This window comes from Nannobrachium achirus, assembly GCF_963921795.1.
Source record: "Nannobrachium achirus genome assembly, chromosome: 11".
Classification (NCBI taxonomy): domain Eukaryota; kingdom Metazoa; phylum Chordata; class Actinopteri; order Myctophiformes; family Myctophidae; genus Nannobrachium; species Nannobrachium achirus.
The window spans coordinates 6,203,773-6,227,553 of NC_137820.1; the positions used below are offsets into that span (position 1 = coordinate 6,203,773).

The 23,781-nt window shown below is 41.0% G+C and overlaps 1 protein-coding gene across 1 annotated transcript in view; it reads right to left on the reverse strand.

Annotated features, from left to right (window-relative positions):
* ankrd27 (ankyrin repeat domain 27 (VPS9 domain)) overlaps positions 1-8,898 on the reverse strand; it is a 63,755-nt gene extending 54,857 nt beyond the window's left edge. The window contains exons 1-2 of the mRNA XM_080736123.1: positions 8,772-8,898; positions 112-234 (exon numbers count right to left, since the gene is read on the reverse strand). Coding sequence (XP_080592249.1) covers positions 112-213 — 102 coding nt within the window. The 5' untranslated portion in view covers positions 214-234; positions 8,772-8,898. The remainder of the gene's footprint in view (positions 1-111; positions 235-8,771) is intronic.
* Positions 8,899-23,781: the final 14,883 nt, after the last annotated feature.

Here is a 23,781-nt window from a genome sequence, read left to right on the forward strand (position 1 = left end):
AATCACTAAAACAATAGAAAGCAGTAACTGAAAACATTTTAACACTCTCTTTTCTCTGATTACAATCTAAAAATATGAACCCTTGAACTCTAAGCTGGTGCGTTTACTCACGATGCCATGGAGCTCGGCCACGCGGCTGCACAGGTCCGGCCTCTGCTTCTCCAGCGCCACGTAGAAGGGGTTCTTCAGGATGTTCTCATCGTACACTGCCATGGAGGAACTGTCTGGACTCCCCTGAGACAACCAGGAGAAGGAGCTGGTTAATACACAGCCATGGGGAACTGGAGGCCTAGAATTATTTAACACTCGGGTGACTGAAGAAAAATCACTTCCACTCTGACTGCATTTATCAGTCAAATTGACAGGTAAATTCTCTCCCTTTTTGCCCAGGAGAGCAACACCTCCTCCCCTGCCGCCAGCGGGGGTTCTATTGTCTGTTGTTCTATTGACAATAGAACCCCCGCTGGCAGCAGGGGAGGAGGTGTTGTCAGAGTGGTAGAATTGTATATTATTTCATACTTAGGAAACGTTTCGGAAGGGGAAAAAGAACATATGTCTTGAGTATTTAGGAAAAGAAGGAAGGGGAGAGTTATTGCACTTTGCGATCTCAAATCGGCCAAAATGACCGGTTAGTCACCCGTATGGTAATGCTTTAACTATTGAAAAATAGCAGATATACAAGCTCACAGTGCGGCACCAAGTGCCGCGCTGCGAGCTTGTAGATCTGCTATTTTTGAAAAATCGTTACTTTTTTTTTGGTCCCTGGAACCAGATGATGGGATATGTTTGCAGCATACGGTGTAGTAGACCAAAAAAAAATAGTGTATCAGGTCTAGAGGGTTTGAGGGCCAGCGATGGTAATGCTTTAACTATTGAAAAATAGCAGATATACAAGCTCACAGTGCGGCACCAAGTGCCGCGCTGCGAGCTTGTAGATCTGCTATTTTTGAAAAATCGTTACTTTTTTTTGGTCCCTGGAACAACATATTTTGAGATGGAGGAGGGTCTGTGGCCAAATGTACCTGTAATTTTGGGGGTCCTTGACATGAAAAGGTTTGAGAACAGCTGATTTAGAGGAAGGATTTAGAAGTCGGGTCAAAGATCGGGTCAAAGACATTCGAAGACTTGCACACATTTTTCACGATAAAAAAAAAAATAGCAGATCTACAAGCTCGCAGCGCGGCACTTGCGCTGTGAGCTTGTATCTGCTATTTTTCAATAGTTAAAGCATAAAATAATGGTTTCAATGGTTCAAATCTAACGCGACGCGGGAGCGTTCCAGACATTACACAGCCATAGTGAACTGAAGTAGTCTGGACACACACAGGGGAGGAGGAGCTGGTTATCCAAGGAGCGCACGCACGCACGCACGCACGCACACACGCACACACACACAGCATCCATTCACATGACTTTTGTGAAGTCCTCTGTGATCTGAAACCCCAGCATTCCCTATTCTGTTCCCTATTCTGTTCCCTATTCTGTTCCCTATTCTGTTCACCGAAAATAGCTGATCACAGCTTGTAACTGACCTACAAGCTACCTGCCATTATGGCAAGACAGTTGATTGTCAGGGTATTTGCAGAACATTGAGCTTGTAGATCAGCTATTTCTTTTGCTATTTTTATGACCTTATCTGACTTAACTTATCTGGACATTTTCGAGTTTCTGCAACAAACATGCTCCATTCTCCATAAAAAATGTGAAAGGCAAAACAGGGAAAGCTTTCAGGAAAACCGCAGTAAATACTGACGAGTTGAAACGACACATCACAAGCTCACAGCTCACTGTGAGTGAGCTAGCTGGTAGATGGGATATGTTTGCAGCATACGGTGTAGACTAAATAAAATAGTGTATCAGTCTAGAGGGTTTGAGGGGCAGCGATGGCCTAAAGCTGGTTGCACACTGCACTGCGATTTCTCGTTGCGTTTTGGAAATCCGAAATCCTCGAAAGCATTTTTCAGGCCAAGAAGTGAGAGAGCAAAGACCCAGTGGCAACACTTGCAAAAATCGAAAAAAATCAAGCCTGGTCTAGGGCTGTCACAATTAATACATAATTGTCTAATCGCAATTATTTGACATGATCGCAAATATTTTGTCATAATCGTCATAATCGTGAATGTTGAAAAATGTTCACACATTTACAAACATTTTCTGAAATAGTGGAAATAGCAGATCTACCAGCTCACAACGCGTCGTTGTGAGCTTGTAGATCGGCTATTCCCACTATCAATGTTCTTTTTTAAGTATAAAGTTGTCAGATATGCCAGTAATTTCTTTGTATATTTAGGTGTCATATCTGCCATGTGCAACTTCAAAGCCTAAAAGCCAAACAGAAATGTCATTGTCAATGACAAAAACACAATTAAATCGTTAATCGCAATTATTTGAGTGACAATTAATCGTCATGTAAGATGTCATAATCGTGACAGTCCTAGCCTGGTCCGAAAATGAATACGCGCTACGAAATACACCCCGATATTCAGCCCGAAAAACGCAGCAGTGTGCAAAGACCTCTACTGGCCTAAAGATTGGAAGAGTGTGTTTGTGGCCCAGTGGTTCCTTCCAGGTTCAGTGCCCAACTGCTCATTGGCTAACCGTATCAGACAGACTGTGATTATACTCGTCAGTTTCCAGGTTTTAATGGTGTGTGTGTGTGAGTGTGTGTGTGTGTGTGTGTGTGTGTGTGTGTGTGTGTGTGTGTGTGTGTGTGTGTGTGTGTGTGTGTGTGTGTGTGTGTGTCCGTGTTGTGTGGAGCAGGGCGATGATGAAAAAGAGCAATCGTTCTAAGCATACTGTACCTACCCTAGCTACCTGTACCTATCCTGTACCTACCCTGGGTAAATAAAGTTAAAGAAAAGAAGAAAGGAAAGTGTGGTTAAGTGTGTGACTGGTGATTGCTCTTCAATCAATTAGCCTACAGTTTTTTTAAGAAGGTGCAGACAACATCTTGCCTGGCAGAAGACAAACTATTGTCAATGTAGACTAGAGCATCTCAGAGCCAGGGGCGACATACTGTAGTGTTTACGACCCAGGACCCAGCTATACCGCTGTTTGTGTCTGATTAGTTATCTCACAGACAGCTGTGCAGAGCAAAAGAGATGTTGTTTGACGTCATCATGTCTTGATGTATATTTTTTAAGACATCACTTAGTGCTGCACTACCCAGCTTGTAGATCTGCTATTTTTACATAATATATCATTTGGGGGTGACTGACTTGGAAAAGGTTTGAGCACCACTGTCCACTGATATATACAGTAGCAACACATGTTTGTACAAGACATTTGTACAATCGGCCTCAGGTCTTAAACGGTTAAGTTCCAGTGCAGGAAATGAAATTAGCTAAACTGATTCAACACTAAAGTTACAACAATGGGGTCAGGAGGACGAGAGAGCAAGGGTGACAGTCTGTGGGGTCATAAAAGTACTTGTGACACAGACAGGACGTTTAGGTGAAAATCATAAAAAAGACGAATGGAAAGATATACACACAATATGGAGCTTGTAGGAGAAGAAAGGCCATTCATTGTTTCGTGTTAAGAGATACTGTACATGTACAAGCAACACGGACTCATGAAAGATTCGTAATTCAATCAAGACTTGGCCTGTATACTGTACAATAAGTGACTTCAAGTGATTCTGAGATAATATCGCTCTTACTTGTTGAGAACTGGTTGAGAAGATATCTGACACATAAGGCTCACAGTGCCACAGTCATTCAAATATGAGGCTTAATTTCTTTCAAAATGAAATTACCTAGAACTTTGTATTATATCGACAAGCCTTTTAATGGGCCTTGATATATACTAAAGAGCTGGAGAGACAAACATCATAATAACGATGATAAAGCGATGATTACTATTATAGGGATAATTAACACCCATTTGTAACAAAAACATATCACTTTCACCCCCATTAATAAAAGGTATGCTGTCCCATCGGGAAAAAGGATTCCAATCTTTCAAGAAGAGACTTAGGCTCTAAAGTAGCCTGACAGCACATCGCGGGTTCGAATTCAAGGATGTCCGCATTGTCCGTCCGTCACCCCCATGATCTCTCCATCTCAACTATCACAGAATGTATAGAAAAAAAGAGACTTTAAGTCTCGTCCGTGAACCATTACACTTACTTGCTTTGACCCGGGGAAAGATCTGCGACTCAGAGATGTATTGCCATGTCTCAGAGCCACGCAGTATAGTACAGTATAGGCAGTGCACACAGCAAAGGCTTCTGAGAGAGAGCTGTGTGTGGCAGAGGAAAGTCGAGTGCGTTCTGCTCACGCGTTGGGCTACAGTAATACTGTATAACTGTAAAGCTAAGCATGATGAGAAGATATACACACACATATACTGTACATACACATGTGCATTGTGCACGTGTGCGCGCGACACACACACACACACACACACACACACACACACACACACACACACACACACACACACACACACACACACACACACACACACACACACACACACACACACAATATCACGGTTCATCTCTGCTCAGCATCAGAAGACGCTTTAAGAATGTGTGCCATCATGTGACCGGCCTGGTGGACCGGGCCCTGAGAACAGCCCAGCCAGCCGAGGAGAACCTCTGCTCTGACTCGTGATCTGCAGGCTCCCGGCTCCACATTTTCTGGAGCCAATGGAATTTACACCCCCCCCCCCACCCCCACCCCCCCACCACACCACACCACCACCCCCAGTTCTTTAAGCTGAAAACAGAGTGCTATGTCATGGCAGTGGAAAAATGAGAGGTGGCTTGAACGGGGCTTGGGCAATGTTACTTAGGAAAGTAATTATTAGTTACTTATTACTCCTTTAAAAAGTAATAATTAGAAAATATTAAAACACCCAAAGGCCGACTATATCTAGATATAATGAACTTTTGGTCAGATCGTAACAAAGTCAAATGCATATGCATCGCATTTAAACTATTTTATTTAACTATCATCATCAATATTTAATATCAATGTTCTTTTGTCAGGTGTGTGCTCTGAACAAAACACAAATAACCTTATTTCACATTACCAAATGTAACCAGATGTTCAAAAAACACAATTTCTTTGACCCCTTCAGAATGAGACAACAGGGAACAATCCTGACAAAATTATACTCCGGGAAAATATTCTTCTGGCGGTGCTGGCGGCCGTTTATAATAAAATTTAGGAATGAAGTTGCGGGCCGTATTAAATTTGTCCTGCAGGCCTCATTTGGCCCCCGGGCCGCACTTTGGACACCCCTGATTCATACAATAGATAGTATGACATGTTATATTACTACTATATAACATTTTAGTAGCATGACTTGGGTGCAAGTCGTGCGGTGAGTACTGGGAGATGATGGTAGGTGTTGCGTTCACCTCAGCCATCCATCTCCCAGGGGTCTATACTAGTACTAGCAGTGCATTGTGAAACCCTGGCTGATGCCGACAATAAGCCTCTCCTGACCTACTTACAGTACTCACTTTATTTACGGTGGAGAGATTTGGTGTAGAGGGAAAGAAGGAGCACATGTGCGAGCGCTACTGTGTGTGTGAGCCTCCCCCACATACCGTTTTTAAGTTGCTTGATTCAATATGTAGATTGTTCCTATAGTTCCTATACATACAAACCCATTGGAACTTCAAACTCAAGTGTTTAACCATGACAGAAACATGGAGAACTCACTTGCCTGGTTCTGGTGACTGATATTCTCCTTCTAATGTGTGAGGGGGGCATGTGTTTTTCAACAACAAAATATAGATATAGTTTTAATTGTATTTCATGAGTAGCCAAATTATCCAGTAGGGGTGGTGGTCAAAATTCAATTTTTGCCAGCTAGAGACATAAAAAATGAGCAGACAATAACATTACCAGAAACACATAATAAAGAGATAGAGATAGGTCTGTGACTCTGAGAGTGCACAAATGCAACCAAACGGGTTCATTTGGTTATGGGGCGGTCCTTGAAAATAAAACATTTGAGAAACACTGTCCTATATGTTTCAGAGTGTCGCAGGTAAATCAGTGTCCTACATATTCTGAAGAAAGACTGGAGACTGACATTCAGTAATTGGGTCTTATGATCAAAATAAGAACATTATAACGGTGTGTAAAAGGTTTGCCACGGACCAGCAGGGGCGTCACAAGGGGTAGGAAAGTGGGACTGAGTTACTAGGGCCCAAGGTGGAGGGGCCCTAAATAACTTTATCTATTGAAAAATAGCAGATATACAAGCTCACAGCGCGGCACCGAGTGCCGCGCTGCGAGCTCGTAGATCTGCTATTTTTGAAAAGTTGTGAAAATGTGTGAAAATCTTTGAATTTATGTATTTTTTAAGCGAAGATTTCTAACTCAAATTTTGCTTCTGGGGGTCCCTGGAACTAAATATTTTGAGATCGGGGTCCGTGGCCAAATTCATATCATTTTGGGGGTCCTTCACATGAAAAAGTTTGAGCATCACTGACATGGAAACATGGGTTTCTTGCACGCTTTTTCACTTTTTTTTTCAAAAATAGCAGATCTACAAGCTCGCAGTGAGCTTGTATATCTGCTATTTTTCAATAGTTAACATTTATGGGGGGCCCGCAGTGAGTCCTTGTACCCAGGGCCCAGAATTTGGTGTGACGCCCCTGCGGACCAGGCCAAGTCTTTGCCACGGACGACACATTGTCAATGTCCGTGTACGGACATATTGTTGAGCCCTGATTATTACACAAACAATGATGTGTGTGTGTAATAATACTGTATTAATATATGATCTGTGTTGCCTCACAAGGTGTGCTCCTTGGTCTTAGACACTGGACCCCCTCAGGAGGACGGGGTTCCAGGGGGTCCCCCAGCTAAAGGAACCAAATGGACCCTTATGGATTCCATATACACACCAGTGGTTCTCAAAGTCCCAAGGGTCCTTGAGAGGATTTGAGCAGCCAGGGGAGGGGGTGTACTGCTGCTGTATATATTGAGAGGGACCCCTCAAGGACCCTTGCTGGGGGTCCCCGGACCCCAACTTACTGAGAACCAACGCTGTGTGTGTTGTGGACAGTCAACACGTGTGTTGTGGACAGTCAACACGTGTCTGGAGAAATGAGCCCAAGATCAACAATGACACATTTCTGGCAGCTGTATAGCGAAACGATGTCACAGCGCAGCGGACCTTAATGTCTTATAATGACATAATTCACTTGCTGTAACAGGGAGCATTGTGTCATGTTGAGTTATCACTATTCTGTGATAAAGATGGACTGGCCTTGGCAGGAAGCCCACAACAACTCAAACACTGCCAACATGCCTACAAAATGAGCTCAAATTTGAGTATACAGTTGGTTATGGTACAACATGTGTGCTGAGTAATTCTGGCTTGGTGTTAATTGTACAAGGTATGGTAACCGGTAAAGTCACCGGAAAGAAATTTGCAGAGATTCTTATTCTTGTATTTGTTTTACTGTGAATAAGGTTAGAAATAACTTTAGGATTACGCATATCTTTCTGAGGTTAAGATTACTAACAGGGTTAGGTTTTGGCACCGTTTTACTGAGGTTAAGGTTGGGAATAAGGTTAGGTTTAACCCTTTAGGCATAGTTTACAGAGGTAGGCTATATAAGGATATTAAGGATCTCAAAGGAAAATAACAAACAAGCCTTGCCTTACACGATCAGTGAACTGTACTGTCATGAAACTGTACCTTTTCCTATCCAAAACATCTAATAAACACCTCAATCAATCAATCAATCAATCAAAAGGCATAAACCATCAGCTCAAGCGAGTTTCTTTCTGGCGACTCTTCTGGTAGGCTATTACAAGGTATAACATAAAATCAATACTTTTCCTTCTAAACAATCCTAACTACAATGTATCTACTTGCACACTACAGTTAGATAGATAGATAGATAGATAGATAGATAGATAGATAGATAGATAGAGACAGGAGCTGTTGCAAATAAAACTGACATGATTCATCCTGACCCACTTTCTCAAAGTAATAACTAATCTATAAGGTTATCAATCATGTCAAATAGTACAAACAACTACTAAGCAGCATGTTGCTGTTGTGTGTTGTCTAATAATTGTGCTTGCATTACTTATAGAGCTATAGCTATTCATTTAGCCTTTACTGTGTGTGTGGTGGTGGGTGGCTGTACACTTCTCGCGAGGGTCGGCACAAAAAAAAAGAACAGATCTACAAGCTATTGATAGCTTATAGATCTGTTCTTTTTTTCATCATTATTATTAATATTATTAGCCAGGCTAACTCTGAGCTGCTGCACCTTTCAAAAGAAACAACAGCTATAAATGCCAGCTCATGCTGATATATAATGGCGACGCTGCTTTCTTTGATGTTCAAAGGCGTGTACATTTCGCTACAATTCGGCAACACAGCAGCCATACACACACAACAATGAAACAATATCGAACCATATGCCATATGTCAACTTTAGCTACAAGTTAGCATAACCAGCTATAGCAGCCAGAGACAGCACAGCAACCTGCTTATAGTGGGTTCTCTGGTCTGGTCTTGTCTCAGTCTGTATGTCAGTGAAAGTGGACTTTCTTCCTGTCTAAATGTGACTTTACAAAAACCACGACCTCAAAACAAGCCCTCGATTATCTGTGATCTATTACACATAACCATTAATTGTGTAATATTCATATTTGGAAGTGTTATATCATATACAGACTGAGACATTCTAGGGCTATAGCTCAAAACATGACCCATGCACGCAGTGACAGACAGTCAACAAGCTTATGGTGGTATTTTTAATAGCAGTCTAAACCATTTACCTGCTATAACAACCCAGTTAAAGTCCCTCCACGGTCAGATCATTCAGGTTGAGCGGCATTGTTGTCCAAATTCACACAGTGGGTGTCTGTTTGTCTGCCTTCCGTAAAATCTGTCTGTCGGCTTCCATTGATCACATTGGTGATCAGCTGCTTTTCCTGTTGTGTGCAGCCAGGGTTGCCAGATACCAGAAGCAGTTCCACTAGTCGTCAGCATAATCATCATTCATGCGCCCGTGGGGTTGCCAGATGCCAGAGGTTTTAGTCAGCACAGAAGAATGCTAGTATATTACACAGTGTACAGCAGCGGTTCCCAAACAGTGGGTCGGGACCCATTTGTGGGTCATGGACCAATTTTTATGGGTCACGACTGGAGTAAAAATCCCATTTCTTTTCCGATATTTAAAAAAATATATAAATAGGCCTATTTCAAAATGTGTTTTATATATTTTTTTCTTTATTTATTAATTCACAATAATTGTGTACATTTTAAAACAGAGAAACAAAGCAAACCAAGACATTACATAAATACAAAATTATAATAGTCTAATGAAAATAGCCGATCTACAAGATCACAGCGTGGTGCGAAGTGAAGCATTATGAGCTTATAGATCTGCTATTTTGCCAAATGGCAAATTCACTTGGCATTTGAATTATTAGAGTGTTTAAGAGATGGACTGACCTCGGCAAGTATACGCCCTCAACAATTTTACAATTTACTATTTAGGCATTTTAATAGCAGACGCTCTTATCCAGAGTGACTTACAATAAGCATCAAATGCATAGAAATAGTAATATAAGAAACAATAACGTAGGTAGACCCAGCACCTATTCAGTGAAAAACGTTAACGTAAAAATGCTATCTAACTTTCATGTATGGACATTGAATGTATGTGTTACAGGGTAACTGGGTAACTCAGGGAGACTGTGGTAAGAGCGCTCGTTTTGTAGTTCACCACACACTAATCACCACCAGATGGCGACGCAGCCATTCAATAGTGAAGGCGCTGACGTCACTCGTTTGCGACTCTCTTTCTTTATTTACTAGCCTAGCCTAGCCTAGCCTAGCCTAGCCTAGCTTAGCCATTAGCTCCATTGTAGTCACTTGGACAGGGCGTTTATCGTGGGCTTGCCCAGGCCTTACGGCCTGGGCATAAATATAACGATTGCATTCACCACGGCTTCGTAACTCGCGCGGCGCTCCGCCGGCCGCGCGGCCCTGGCCCGCTCTTCGCGGCCACTCGCGCCTGCGGCGCTCGGGGGCGAAGAGCAGGACCAAGGTCCGCTGGCCTTCGCGCCGCTTGCAATGTCGTGGACAATCGAGTGGCTCCGCCTGGAGGACGTTGTTGTGGCGACCGCTTGTTCCGCCCTGTGCGGCACGGCAAGCGCTCCGTTTCTCTAATTCTCTGAGACGCAAAAAAAACGTGACATATGCATTGAGTGTATGCATGGCAACTTCTGCCAAAATACATGTATTACATGTATTACATGTATTACAAGAGGGCACGGCGGCGCAGTGGTTAGCGCTTCGCCTCACAGCTAGAAGGTCCTGGGTTCGATTCCTGCTGGGTGACGCTGTGGGTGCTGGGGGCGTGTTCCTCCCTCCGCGTCATCAGCCCACGCCCTAGGTGGGGTTGGCGATAGGGCCATTCTGTGTGTGGTTTGCATGTTCTCCCCGTGTCTCCTATAGGGTAGATGCCCTCACAAAAACATGCAGTAGTCCTGGTTTCTATACTACCTCTCCGTAGCCAGCCAGGTGCTCCACAATTCCCCTGGCGCGGCAGGGGGAGAGCGGAAACCAGGACTACAGGTTAGGTAGTTGGCACTGGGTGAGAAAATGGGTTGCAAAACCGTGGAAAAAATACATGTGTTTGTGTGTGTGTGAATTGTACAAGAAGGTGTAGCATAGCTACTGTACACAACCAAGATGTGTTATTATAGCTACTCTAAATCTGTTCTGTTTTATGCAATTACAAACATTGCATGGGGGCCGCCAGTTATTTGTGTAACAGAGACTTTTCTTTTTTTTTTATATTAACCAATTGGACCCTAGGCTATAACATCCCTATTCTGGAGAGAACAAAATCGGTTTGGTGTGGATTTCTGAAAATACACATGAACATATAAGTCAAGACATTCATTTACACAAAACTTGATGATATGCCTAGTGTTGTTAAATTAAGTCTAAAGCTGTCTATGAAATCAATTGAACAATGTTCGTGGTCCGCATCCATCTATCCACATAATCTCCAGCATGGTTGTTTCTCTGCTGTGACTTTTCCTCTGATCTTTGGAGTTATTATCTTAATTAGTGGGTTCATTGAAGCAGTTTAAATCTCTTATACATAGTAGTCCCTTATCTCTAGATTTGGAAAAACTCATGATTGTCCAGATCATATGTTGCCAGTAAATCACCAAAACTCTGCATCTGCCCATTCTCAATTAAAGGAGTAGTTCACCCCCAAAATGACTTGTTTTCTTTTGATTACTCACGCCATGAAGACTAGAGTTCAATAATATTTTTAGTTTTTTGTCGCATTCCTAAGACAAAAATTTGATAACAATAAATTTACCCCCATTCGTTCCGGATGGGGACCCGTTACGAAATGGGTCCCCATCAGGAATCAATGGGGGTAAATTTACTCGAATCAAATTTTTGTCTTAGGAATGTGACAAAAAACTAAAAATAATATTGAACTCTACTCTCCATGGCATAAGTAATCAATATAAAAACAGTCATTTTGGGGGTGAACTACTCCTTTGTTTGAATCCTTGGTCGATGACGCCAGGTTTGACGTTTGGGTCATGTGTCAGCCAGCCCAGGATCTTTCTTTCTTCTTCCAATTTGTATTTCTTAACTATGGTATTCCAAATTTCAATTGTAAATTTAGTAATCAGGTCCGAATCTTTCTCTATTTTTTTTTCCCAGTTCTTTATTTGACACCAAATTTGGTATTTGCCCCCCTCCCTGATCCATTTCAATATCCTTCCTTTTTGCAATATATCCTGGGTTACACCAGCATACTAGGAATAGCAGATATACAAGCTCACAGCCCGGCACCGAGTGCCGCGCTGCGAGCTTGTAGATCTGCTATTTTTTGAAAAAGTCGTGAAAATGTGCATGTGCAAATCTTTGAATATATGTATTTTTAGAGCAAACGTTTGTAACTCAAATCTTGCTTCTGGGTGGTCCCTGGAACTAAATATTTTGAGATGGGGGTCCGTGGCCAAATACATATAATTTTGGGGGTCCTTCACATGAAAAGGTTTGAGAACCACTGACATAGTAGTCTCTCAAGAGCAGACTAACTGAGCTCCATTTAAGTGAAACCCTGAATGGGTTAAAGTATTCTTTCAAGTTCGACAATGCCATTCCTCCCTTATCCTTGGGCAGCCCAAAAGCACCTTTCGTACTTTCGTCCACCAGCGCTGCCAGTGGAGCCTCATACAAACATTATAGACGGTGATGTCCAGGACCCTTCACTGACCTGCTATAACCATACATGCCCAGCAGGACTCTAAGGCAGGGGTTCCCAAACATTTTTGTCTCAGGGCACCCCATGAATATATATTTTTTTATCCGAGGCACCCCTACATGAAATCGTTGTTGTTGGGTGGAAACCTTGTATGTCCAAAACCTTCTCTTTTTGTGTTTTATTTTAAAAACGATTTAAAATAGTGAGAATAGCCAATTATGTTGAGAGGAAAACATTAAGATAACAGCCATTTCGGTTAGGACTGACTGAAAATAACTTTGTACTTCAAGTTTAAAATGATACTAAATGTTTTTTTTTCAAGTGTCCAAATAAATTCCAAATATTATCAAATGATCTCGCGGCACCCCTGGACTGGTCACCCACTTTGAAAACCCCTGCTCTAAGGTACAGCTGACCAGGGTCCAGGGCTTTTAAGCTGTGACATCATTTTGTAGGCAGAGGAGAATCTGCCCCCAGATCATTTTCTGTCCCTCGCTATTTTCAACAGATCCAAGACAAAAATAACGACTAAAGTATAATTCTAACACTTTCCTTTCAACAACAAAGAGAAGAAAAATGTGTAAATAGTAAAAATAGTAAAAAGATTCACGGAAACTGGGGGCAGAAATTCTCCTCTGCCTACAAAATGATGTCATACTTAACAGCCCCATAGTTGCATGGTTAGTGAGCCAGCCTGGGAAGCCTAAAGTTCAAAGTGTCCCCGAGCAACATTATGGAATGTCCTTCCACAGGTCATGAGAGCTGCAGCCTCTGTGGACATTTTTTAAGAACCAGTTAAACACACTATAATGTTTAAACAAGCATTTGTAGAATGTCTTAGAACTCGAACACTCAACACATCACAACATCACGTATAAATACCAACGTTGTGGCCCCTTTCAGTATAGTTCCTGCGGAGACGAGAGAGACCATTTCTGACAGCTGTTAACAGAAGCCGCTCAAATTGTAAGTATTACTGGGATGTTTGTTAGTGCTTCTCTTTTAAAACGAAATCAATGATTAGGCACACTAGGTTAACTTGTTTTATTTTGAGTGTTTGTCGTTAATTTAGCTGAGACCGTACAGCAAAAAAAAAATTTGGGTTGAGTAAAACACCATTTTCTGTTTAACGATGACATTAACACATTCGTTCGTAATGTAATGCACATTTCAATTAGACCAGGGCCGTGCAGAGTGCATTGAAAGGGCAGGCACTCAAACACAAAAGGGCACATCTACGCATGTCGATATTTTGTGTGGTCTTTTTGTGGGGGTCCATCATGCCATTTCCTAACAGAAATATACATTGCTATTTGCTACATGGCACAATAACTTGGCCCTAGCCTAGTAAAGGACCAACTTCCGTAATCCAGTAGGAAATGAAATGGTTTCCGGAAGAGGGCGGTTTACGAGGCTAACTTGGCCAAGTCATTACTGCCATTGCCGCCCTCTCCTCTGCCTCCTGCATCATACAACAAACAGCCTAACATGTTAACTTTAGTATGAGGGCATCATTCCATTTGACAGCTTCAGTCCATTTGGGACTTTCTACAGTGTAAAATAAGTGATGAATTCTACAAATGAAAATAATTAACGTTTCTCTGTCATTCCATTTTCATTCTTCAATTGTAAGGATCAAATAAAACAGCTGAAAGTAAAGCTTACTGAATGGCACAGAAGTCACAAGACTTTCATATTACTATATCATAGTTTTCCTGAGCCCTCGATGTTTTCTTTTCTTCATACAGGTGCAAATATGCAGATCTTTGTCAAGACCCTCACTGGCAGGACCCTCACCCTTACGCTCATGCCAAACAACACCACTGAGTACATGAAGGCCTGCATCCAGGACAAGGAGGGCATTCCCCCTGACCAGCAGAGGCTGATCTTTGCCGGCAAGCAACTGGAAGATGGCCGAACCCTGTCTTCCTACAACATTCAGGACTGCTCCACCCTCCACCTGGTGCTGCGTCTGAGAGGCCCTTCATAACACGGAAGGCATTCCCCTTTCATGCAACTGGAAGATCAACGCATCCTGTCTGGCTACGACATTCAGGAAAACTCCCACCCTGTCGGTGCAGTTAGTCAACCATAGGACATTAAATCATTGCAAAGAGTCCTCCCTCCTTCCTGTTGGGGAGGGCAATTATTTGTTTACCCTATTATTGGCATAAAATAAAAAAATGTATGCATGACTCAAAATAAATAAATACAATGTACTACTTGGTGCTTTTTTTTTACGTAATTGAACATGGTAGGCTAACAATTTATTTTACGTGGATTAAGTGGAGGGATGTCATGGCTGGCTGGCTGATTGATTGATTGCTTGATTGATTGCTTGATTGATTGATTGATTGATTGATTGATGGATGACTTAGAGTTTGAAGGAAAAGATAGTTTCATGACAGTACAGTTAACTGGTGCAAGGTCAACTAAAAGGATTCAATTGGGGTCCTTTTTTAACTCATATAAAATGTACAGTATATTGACATGGCTGGGTATTTGTTACTGTATGGGATAGATAGATTATTGTCTTGTCGCTGTTGCAGGTGGTCTTAATTCCTGTAGTCTTTAGATCAGGGGTTTTCAAAGTGGGTGAGGGGGCACCCTGCAGGTGCCGTGACGGCAGTCCAAGGGTGCCGCGAGATAATTTGATAATTATATGGAATTTATTTGGACACTTGAAAAAATATTTAATAGTATCATTTTAAACTTGAAGTACAAAGTTATTTTCAGTCAGTTCTAACCAAAATGGCTATTATCTCAACGTTTACCTCGCAACATAAGCACTAAAATATCGTCACTGTCGGGCAGAAACCTTGTATATCCAAGTGTCAAATGTGTATGTATTTTGGTAAAGCAAAGCCCTGCTTAATCATACAAGACTGTCACACAAAACTAGTGAAAACAGCAGATCTACAAGCACACAACGCCTCGCGATGCAAAGCGTTGTGTGCTTGTAGATCTGCTGTTTTCACTAGTTTAGTACATTTTATAGATGATAAATACAAAACGAACGGTTTTGGACATACAAGGTTTCCACCCGACAACGACGATATGCTATAAATATAAGGTGCTGGGAGTGAAAATTATAATGTAAGGGTGCCTCGGATTAAAGATATATTCATGGGGTGCGCTGAGACAAAAAAGTGTGGGAACCCCTGCTTTAGATGAGAACTCTGAGACAGACACACTCCAGTCACTGAGCTCATCTGTAGTTGTGCCATAACCAACACTTAATTGTCAAGAGTATACATAGCTGTGGCCATCAAACTTGATTAGCATGAAGCTGAATTGATTGTATAATGTGGGGTTTGACAGCAGCACACCCAAATTATAATGGGTTGCTTTTAATAAATCTAGATTTCCTTTGTGCCCCCAAAAAAATACATGTGCCCCAAATGGAATACATGTCACATCCATAGCTAAATGAGTCTCAAATGTCTGAACTAATTTGTAAACAAGTCTGTCTATGATCTAAAGTTCAGGTGTATTTTTGATTTGAAGTAGTAATAAGAAGTGTTAAGTTCTTCAATACTTCAATATAAAGCTTAGTAGTTCGGCGTTACCGAGCACACATGTACGTGTGCAAATGAATGCATTCAAATAATTGTATAGACATTGTGCTAAAGTCTAAAGTCCAGATTGTTTGGTGATGATGAGTGCCATAAGTACTGTAACTGGTATCAGATGATTGGCTGTCAATATCTCAAGTCAGCTTACTGGAGAGTATAGGCTAAATGTTCATTGTTATTTAAATGATTACCTTTACATCTTTGTGAGCACTCATGCACATGTTGTTCACTCGGGTATACTCAGGTGTATTTCATAATGGAATGTTCTGCATCTAGTGTAGCCTCATTATACAGTATATCGGTGGTATTGCCTCATACCAAGTTTAGAGTCACCTGTTTGTAGTTTACAGTACATTGTCACGCCATGTCAATGTTTTATTGGGAATACAGAATTGTTACAGACACGTCTTGTCTGCCAACATAATATTAATCAGCCCCAGGTGCTATCTTTCTTTTTGCCACCCTCAAGGTTTTGCCACCCTCAAATGATACCTCTGCTTGTATAAAATCTTCAAGGCTGAATAAAAGCACAAAGTCCAAAGTCCAGAACCCAGTTATTGTGCGGCACCAGTACAATGACACTAAAGTGAAACAAATAAACACACACAGCCAGGACGTACAGTTTCACACATCAGATGCACAGAGCTGCAACGCCATCTTAACATTATCCGAAATTTTGTTCAGCTTCTTTCTCTTTGACTCTCGTCTGTGAGCCTCAAGCCATCAAGCCTTAAGGTAAGATATTTTCTCTGTTTTGACCGACTATAAGCACATGTGAATGTGATAAAAAAAAACACTACAGACATGCATGGGCCTATGCCGTAATGTACAGTACTGTACTGTTTGTCACTCACCAGGAAACCCCTTTCTATATGGCCTATAGTATTTAACATCATACATTGATAGTGTGACAAGCATAGGCCTACAGACTCATCCAGTGTCACCACATCACTTGAGCAGAATGTGTCTTAAACAAGACTATTGTATGTATTTCTTTATCATGACATACAATATGGGTCATATTTTACATGTACAGAATATGGTTAATTGAGAGAAGCATGAGCACATCCAGGTGTGTTACATGTATTTATGTATAAGTATAATACTGAGACAAGGTCACATTCTGTGGTTTGAATTGAACTAAAGGTAGAGAAAACGTAGTTTAGTTGATGCTTGAGATAGAAAGTGAAAGGGTTTAAGGGTAGTCCGGCTGCCATTTATGGCATAGATATTTGGTATATAGTTTTTTTATTGGCCTAAAATGTTGTCTATATATATACATTCACGAAACCACCTGCTGACCGCCTGTCAGCATTGAGCAATTTTATTTATATCTGCTTTAAGTAGCATGTGAGGGGTCAGACTAGGGGTTTATAATTATTCTGAATCCATTCCAAGCATTGGTTTGGCATGAAAAATATTATTTGGCCTAAAAACAAATGCACAAAAATATGGTTTAGTGATGAGTCATCACTTTTGACAGTTTTGTCAGGGCTGAGGTGGGGTATGAAATGTGGTATATAGTTTTTTTTTTTATTGGCCTAAAATATTGTCTACCGTATATACATACAGTCATGAATCCACCTGCTGACCACCTATCAGCATTGAGCAATTTCTTTTATGGGGGTAAAAGTGTGAGGCCCATTCATTTACTATACAGTATAACTATAAGGAAAGAAATACCCCCAAAAATCTGCTTTAAGTAGCATGTGAGGGCCTGAGGGGTCAAACTAGGGGCTTATTCTGAAAGCATTGGTTTGGCATGAAAAACATTCCTTGGCCTAAAAACAGACAAACAAAAATATAAATAATTATAGAATAATTATAAACGCCTAGTCTGACCCCTCACATGCTACTTAAAGCAGATTTTCAGGGGGTATTTCTCTCCTTTATAGTATAGTGTATAGTAAGTGAATAGGACAAACTTTTACCCCCTATAAATAAAGTTGCTCAATGCTGACAGGCGGTCAGCAGGTGGTTTCATGAACGTATATATATATAGACAACATTTTAGCCAATAAAAAAAAACTATATACCAAATATCATACCTATGCCATAAATGCTAAGTTGGCAGCCGGACTAGGGGCACATCTAGCAGTTCAGCAACATGTGAATGGAGATATACTGCCATCTAGAGGCAAATCAGCACAACATTTAATGCCAGCACATAATGCAACCTATAACACAATGTGGACTTGTGGTGGTGGAATATAGGCTAATGGTGTTGATGTGAATGGCACACAAAGACTAATACAACCTCAAAACTAAGCTACTGTCACCTTTTAAATAACAGATGATTTATACATCCTCCCATTTTGTATGTATTTATTTCATTTACTGCCTATACCCAACCTGATCTCTGAGTTAGGTTGCTATACCATAGGTATGCGATAAGGTCTTGCTGCGCGGTCATTATGGCTTATATGGACACGACGGGGTGATAATTCCCCGAGGCGGAGCCGAGGGGAATTATCAGCCCGAAGTGTCCATATAAGCCATAATGACGAAGCAGCAAGACATTATAGCACTTATTACCCGGCTAATACATAAAATTAATAATGAAAACAAAACAAAGTATTTCCTTGTTTACAGCTAGACGGCTGAAAGTGAGTCCCCTCCGAGCGCAACACGGTCGCCTTGGAAAACAAGGAAGTGCTGGTCAAATAGAATCCATTTTCTGTCAATGCGTCGTCTATTTCTCGCCTCAAATGGTTTTTAAAACATTTTTCAGAGCAATGTTTGGTTGTAAATGTCGCTGTGTGTTTGTTTACATGGCTGCCATGTTGGATACGGCACTAAAAACACACAGTGCAGCCTGAATACAGCAGCTGCTCTGAGCCTTTGATTAGCGGTGAATTATAGAGCGAAGCGGTCATTATACGCTCATAATTCACCGCTGATTTCAGCGCTCGACCAATCAGAATCAGGCATTCAACCAAGCCGGGCAATACGTGGAAATATACATTTTGAATATAGGTAAAATACCAATCCCCACTTACCAGACACGCAGCATGTTTGTATACATACCGTATGTATACGGTATACATGTGTTGTATACAGTACAAGCTGATGAGTAGCCTACATACAGTAAAATGTAAATGCTTTTTTCATCATCACAATAAGACTAAATTCCTTCTTTGCTTGTCAGCTGTGCCTCATCCAGAGAAGACCATGGCTTCCAATCAGGTAAATACTCAAGGTTTTCTGGCAAATAGAAACTCAGAATAAGGTGTACGGTGTACCTTGGTCACATGTTATTATTGTTACGCTTGATACATATTGAAAAAGAAAAAAAATACCTGCAACTTCCTTTGACAGGAATCCTCAGTGAAAATACTAAGGAAGAACAAGGTGAAACTTGTCGAGTGGCTCGGCGCAGATTTCCAGGTCATTCTGACTCATGTACAGTCTGCAGAGCTCGTTGATGACAGAGTGTATCGACAGCTGAAGAATAAAGCAAAAGAAGCAGAAGACGCTGCTTGTATCGACCTTATCGATACATTGATGGCCAAAGGAGAGGGTCCTTCATCTGACTTCCTTCAACTTCTCAAAGATCCAGAGATTCAACGCAGTTATAATACACAACTCAAGGACTGGATTCTTTCTCTTGAGCAGCCAGGTCATTTTAATAAGCCTGCATTTTATTCTTAACAGAAGTGAATATCAGTCCTACACTACACTACAATATTAATCATGTGTAAACACTAAAAGCTATCAATTCTCTCCTCCACAGGACAAACTAAACCAAGCACCACCCATACTGTTGCAGGTACACACACAGCACAGCACAGCACAGCACAGCACAGCACAGCACAGCACAGCACAGCCACACACACACACACACACACACACACACACACACACACACACACACACACACACACACACACACACACACACACACACACACACACACACACACACACAGTTTTAGCTTTTGGAATTTAATTTTGTTTGCCTTTTATTCATCCAGATGATGCTGTACAGGAAAAAGTACATGTAAGTAAAAGTAATGACAGGTTCAATTATTATTTTCTTATCAATAGTATAAAATATATAGAGAGTTGTTATTTACATCACTGCTCATAGTGTAATACATGCACTAAAGTTCTGATTAGTCCTGGTGCAGTAGTGGTGCAGATAAGGAGAACAATACTTCAGTTCTGGAAAGAAGCACCAACATTTTTCATAGTGTATCTCTTGGGTCATTCTTCGAGGGCCCTATTTTCTAGCCTCGTAAACCAGTCTCTTCCTGCCTTGGGAGGAGTCAGTTTACTAGGCTACCTATTTTCGCCAAGCAAAATTTTGAAAAAAGTTCAAATAGCTGATATATAAGTTCATAACGCATTGATGTAGATCGGCTATTTGAAGTATTTTAAAATGTTTTTCAAAATAGTAAAAAAAAAAAAAAAAAAGGCAAAGAAGTTTAGGGGTTTAGGGTTTTTAGCATGGACGAAAATAGGGCCCTACATTTTCAAAATGTCTTTTCGGATATGTCTAACCACATATATTACTGATTACATAATGATTTTGATTATTCTGTACGTAACATTCTAAATTGGACATCAGAAAGTCTTTATAGCCAGGTTTCTTTCCTAAAAAATGCAATTACCTGTCCCACTACAGACATTGTAGCGTATCATTGTGTATCCGTGCCAAACTCTAATGCTGCATTCACACTGAGAGAAGCCAAGCCTAATGGTTGGCTTGGTAATTCCATGTAATCTCTATGAAAACCAGCTTGGAAATTTTAAAAGCTGGTTTTCATAGAGATTACATTGAATTACCAAGCCAACCATTAGCTTGGCTTTTCTGTATGTGAATGAGGCATAAGTCTGTTTCTGATGTTTTTTAGGATGAGCAGTACGACTTGACCAGTAGACCTACAGGACTCTGTGTAATCATCTCCAATGACACCTTTGAATCACAGCAACCTCGATTTGCGGCAAACATAGACGCTGGTAACCTTGACTGAATTGATACTTAACTTCATACTCTTAAATGTTGGTTGTTAGTACTGTTAATTCTCTATAAATTGGAGATCCCTCTATGTCTGCAATTCTCATTATTCTCCACCAGCATGTCAACTTCTAAATCTAAAATGTACTGTAATCATGAAAACCTAACCCTAACCCTAACCCAAACACTATGCTGAAGCAAATGGTTGTGTTTTTTCAGTGATTGAAGCTTAATGAATAAAGAGTGCTTGTTTTCCTCCCCTGCAGAGGATGTGGCAAATACATTCAGCTGGCTGGGCTTCAGGGTTTTGATGTATAAAAACCAAATCAAGAAGGAAATGCTAAAGTCACTGAAGCACTTCTCTTCCTTGGAGGCCCTCACAGAGCTACAGAGGTCCAATGTAATGGAATGGTCCAGTGAGGACGAGGAGTTCACTGAACTCAATGCTGACAATCCTCTACAGCACGGAGATGCCTTTGTTTGCTACATTTGTAGTAATGGAGCAGTGGATTGTGTCTTCGGAACTGATGGGTTGCCCCTCCTCATTGATAAAATAATCACACCTTTCAATGGAGTAAACTGCCCTGCCCTCGTGAACAAGCCCAACTTGTTGCTCATCGAGGCACCCCAGGGGGTTGGGGAGCAGGATGAAGATTCCACTGTTACCGTGGATGCAGATTTTCTGGTTATTGTGGGAAGCACACCGAATTCTCCAAATTTTACTAACAAGAAGACTGGAAGCTGGTTCACGAAGTCTATGTGCAAACAGCTGAAAAAGGGGTGCCGCAGGTAACTCTCAAAATAGTAATTATATACGAATATGAAACTTGAATATGAACTCACATTAAATAGTATTATGGACTGCTAAGTGAAACTTAAAGACCACGTTGCTGCATGTGCTGTAGGCCTACTCCATTGTTTAACTGACCACAATTCAAACAATGTCGAGTGTAGTTGATAACTGTGTGTTCTGAATGTTGTGTGTTACAGGGGTGACAACCTCATGGCCATCTTCTCTGAGGTGAAGAAGGATTTGGAGAAGCGGTGCCAGATGGAAGAACCAGATGAAGCTATGCAGATACCTGTGGTTAGAAACAACACACTGACCAAAAATCTGGTGTACTCACCGATTTCAGGACAAACTAAACCAAGCACCACCCATACTGTTGCAGGTACGCACACAGCACAGCACAGCACAGCACAGCACAGCACAGCACAGCACAGCACAGCCACACACACACACACACACACACACACACACACACACACACACACACACACACACACACACACACACACACACACACACACACACACACACACACACACACAGCACTTGTAGGCATTCACATTAGAAGGACAATGTCAGTCACCAGAAGCAATGAGTCTTAACATCTTAACACAGTTAACATATTTGGTGTTGGAAGTTGAATGGCCTTATAGGAAGAACAGGGTAAGATGAGCCACTTTTCACTTGTCCTGGAAGCGTTATTTGGAAACGCACATGAGTTCTAGGCAAACCCCGCCTGCAAGCAAGAATAGATGGCTCTAAAATCAAAACATCTAGACATATTTCAGGATGTCTTCTATCATTTGAAAACATGAGGGTAAGGTAAGGTAACTTTATTTATAGAGCACTTTTCAAAACAACTGTTACAAAGTGCTGTACAATAAACAAGCAATAATAAAAACATGACACAATGAACTGAAACCACAATTCAAATAAAAATAAAATACACAGAAAGTACATATAAATCACAACACAAACAAATCGGCAGTGGTTACTAACAAAAATGTTTGCGGAACAAATGTGTTTTTAGCAGCTTTTTGAAGGCATCAACAGACTCCGCATTTTTTAAAGATAGTGGTAGGTCATTCCATAGAGTAGGTGCAACTTTTTTAAACGCACGATCACCCTTTGTTATCAGCTTGGTAGCAGGGATGTCAAGGAGGCCTTTATTGGATGACCTGAGTGCTCTTCTATTGACCTTTGGGTGCAATAGTTCTGATATGTATCTTGGACTCAGTCCACGAAGGGCTTTAAAAGTAATTAATAAAATCTTAAAAACAATTCTGCAGTCTATTGGCAGCCAGTGTAGTGCTTTCAGCACCGGAGTAATGTGGGACCTTCTATGTGTATTTGTTAATAGTCTAGCTGCTGCGTTTTGTACCAGTTGGAGACGGTGTATGGAGGAGCAACTCAGAGTAATGAAGAGGGAATTGCAATGATCCTGTAATGATAGTAGTGATTTTATTTTGGCAATGTTTCTTAGTTGAAAGAAGCATGTCTGCACTACTTTCTTAACATGGGGTTCAAAGTTCAATTGCTGATCAAATAGCACTCCTAGGTTTTTTGACTTCTTTTTTTTTTTTTTTTTTTTCACTCAATTTTTTATTGATTTTTTCACACAAACAAATACACCATGGCATCCATCATATCTTCACATTAGTCTTCACATTAGTCATCAACATACTGTTCATATACAGGATTTACTTTTTTGTCTTATTTTTTCCCTTTTTTTCTCTTTTCCTTTTCACAAGTCCATCTTCATTATCATTAGAACATTTCCACCATCATATCCGTCGTTATACCCTTTCTCCTTATACTGGAGAGTTAATCACATTTACATTCATTGACACTATACACATCTTGTTAACCATCCTTTGTTCAAATAATTCCCATAATATTAACCATCAGTTATTCACTTATCTCCCCTCATCTGTTCTACCTGTTTATGTCCAATATAATGTTAACATCCAAATGTCATGCCATACACGCACTCACAAACAAACTACTACACTAATAATCACAACACAAACACACACACACAGGACTTCCACCTAGGGGCGACTACCCCCTACCCTCTCTAACTAAACTGAGGGGTTTGTCCCCATCATGGACAGGGCCCCCTCTCTAGACCTGAAAATATTCCCTACTCTTGGGTCCTTCCAGCGTCTAGCCAACTACACAGAAGAGTAAAAAAAACAACAACAAACATATCA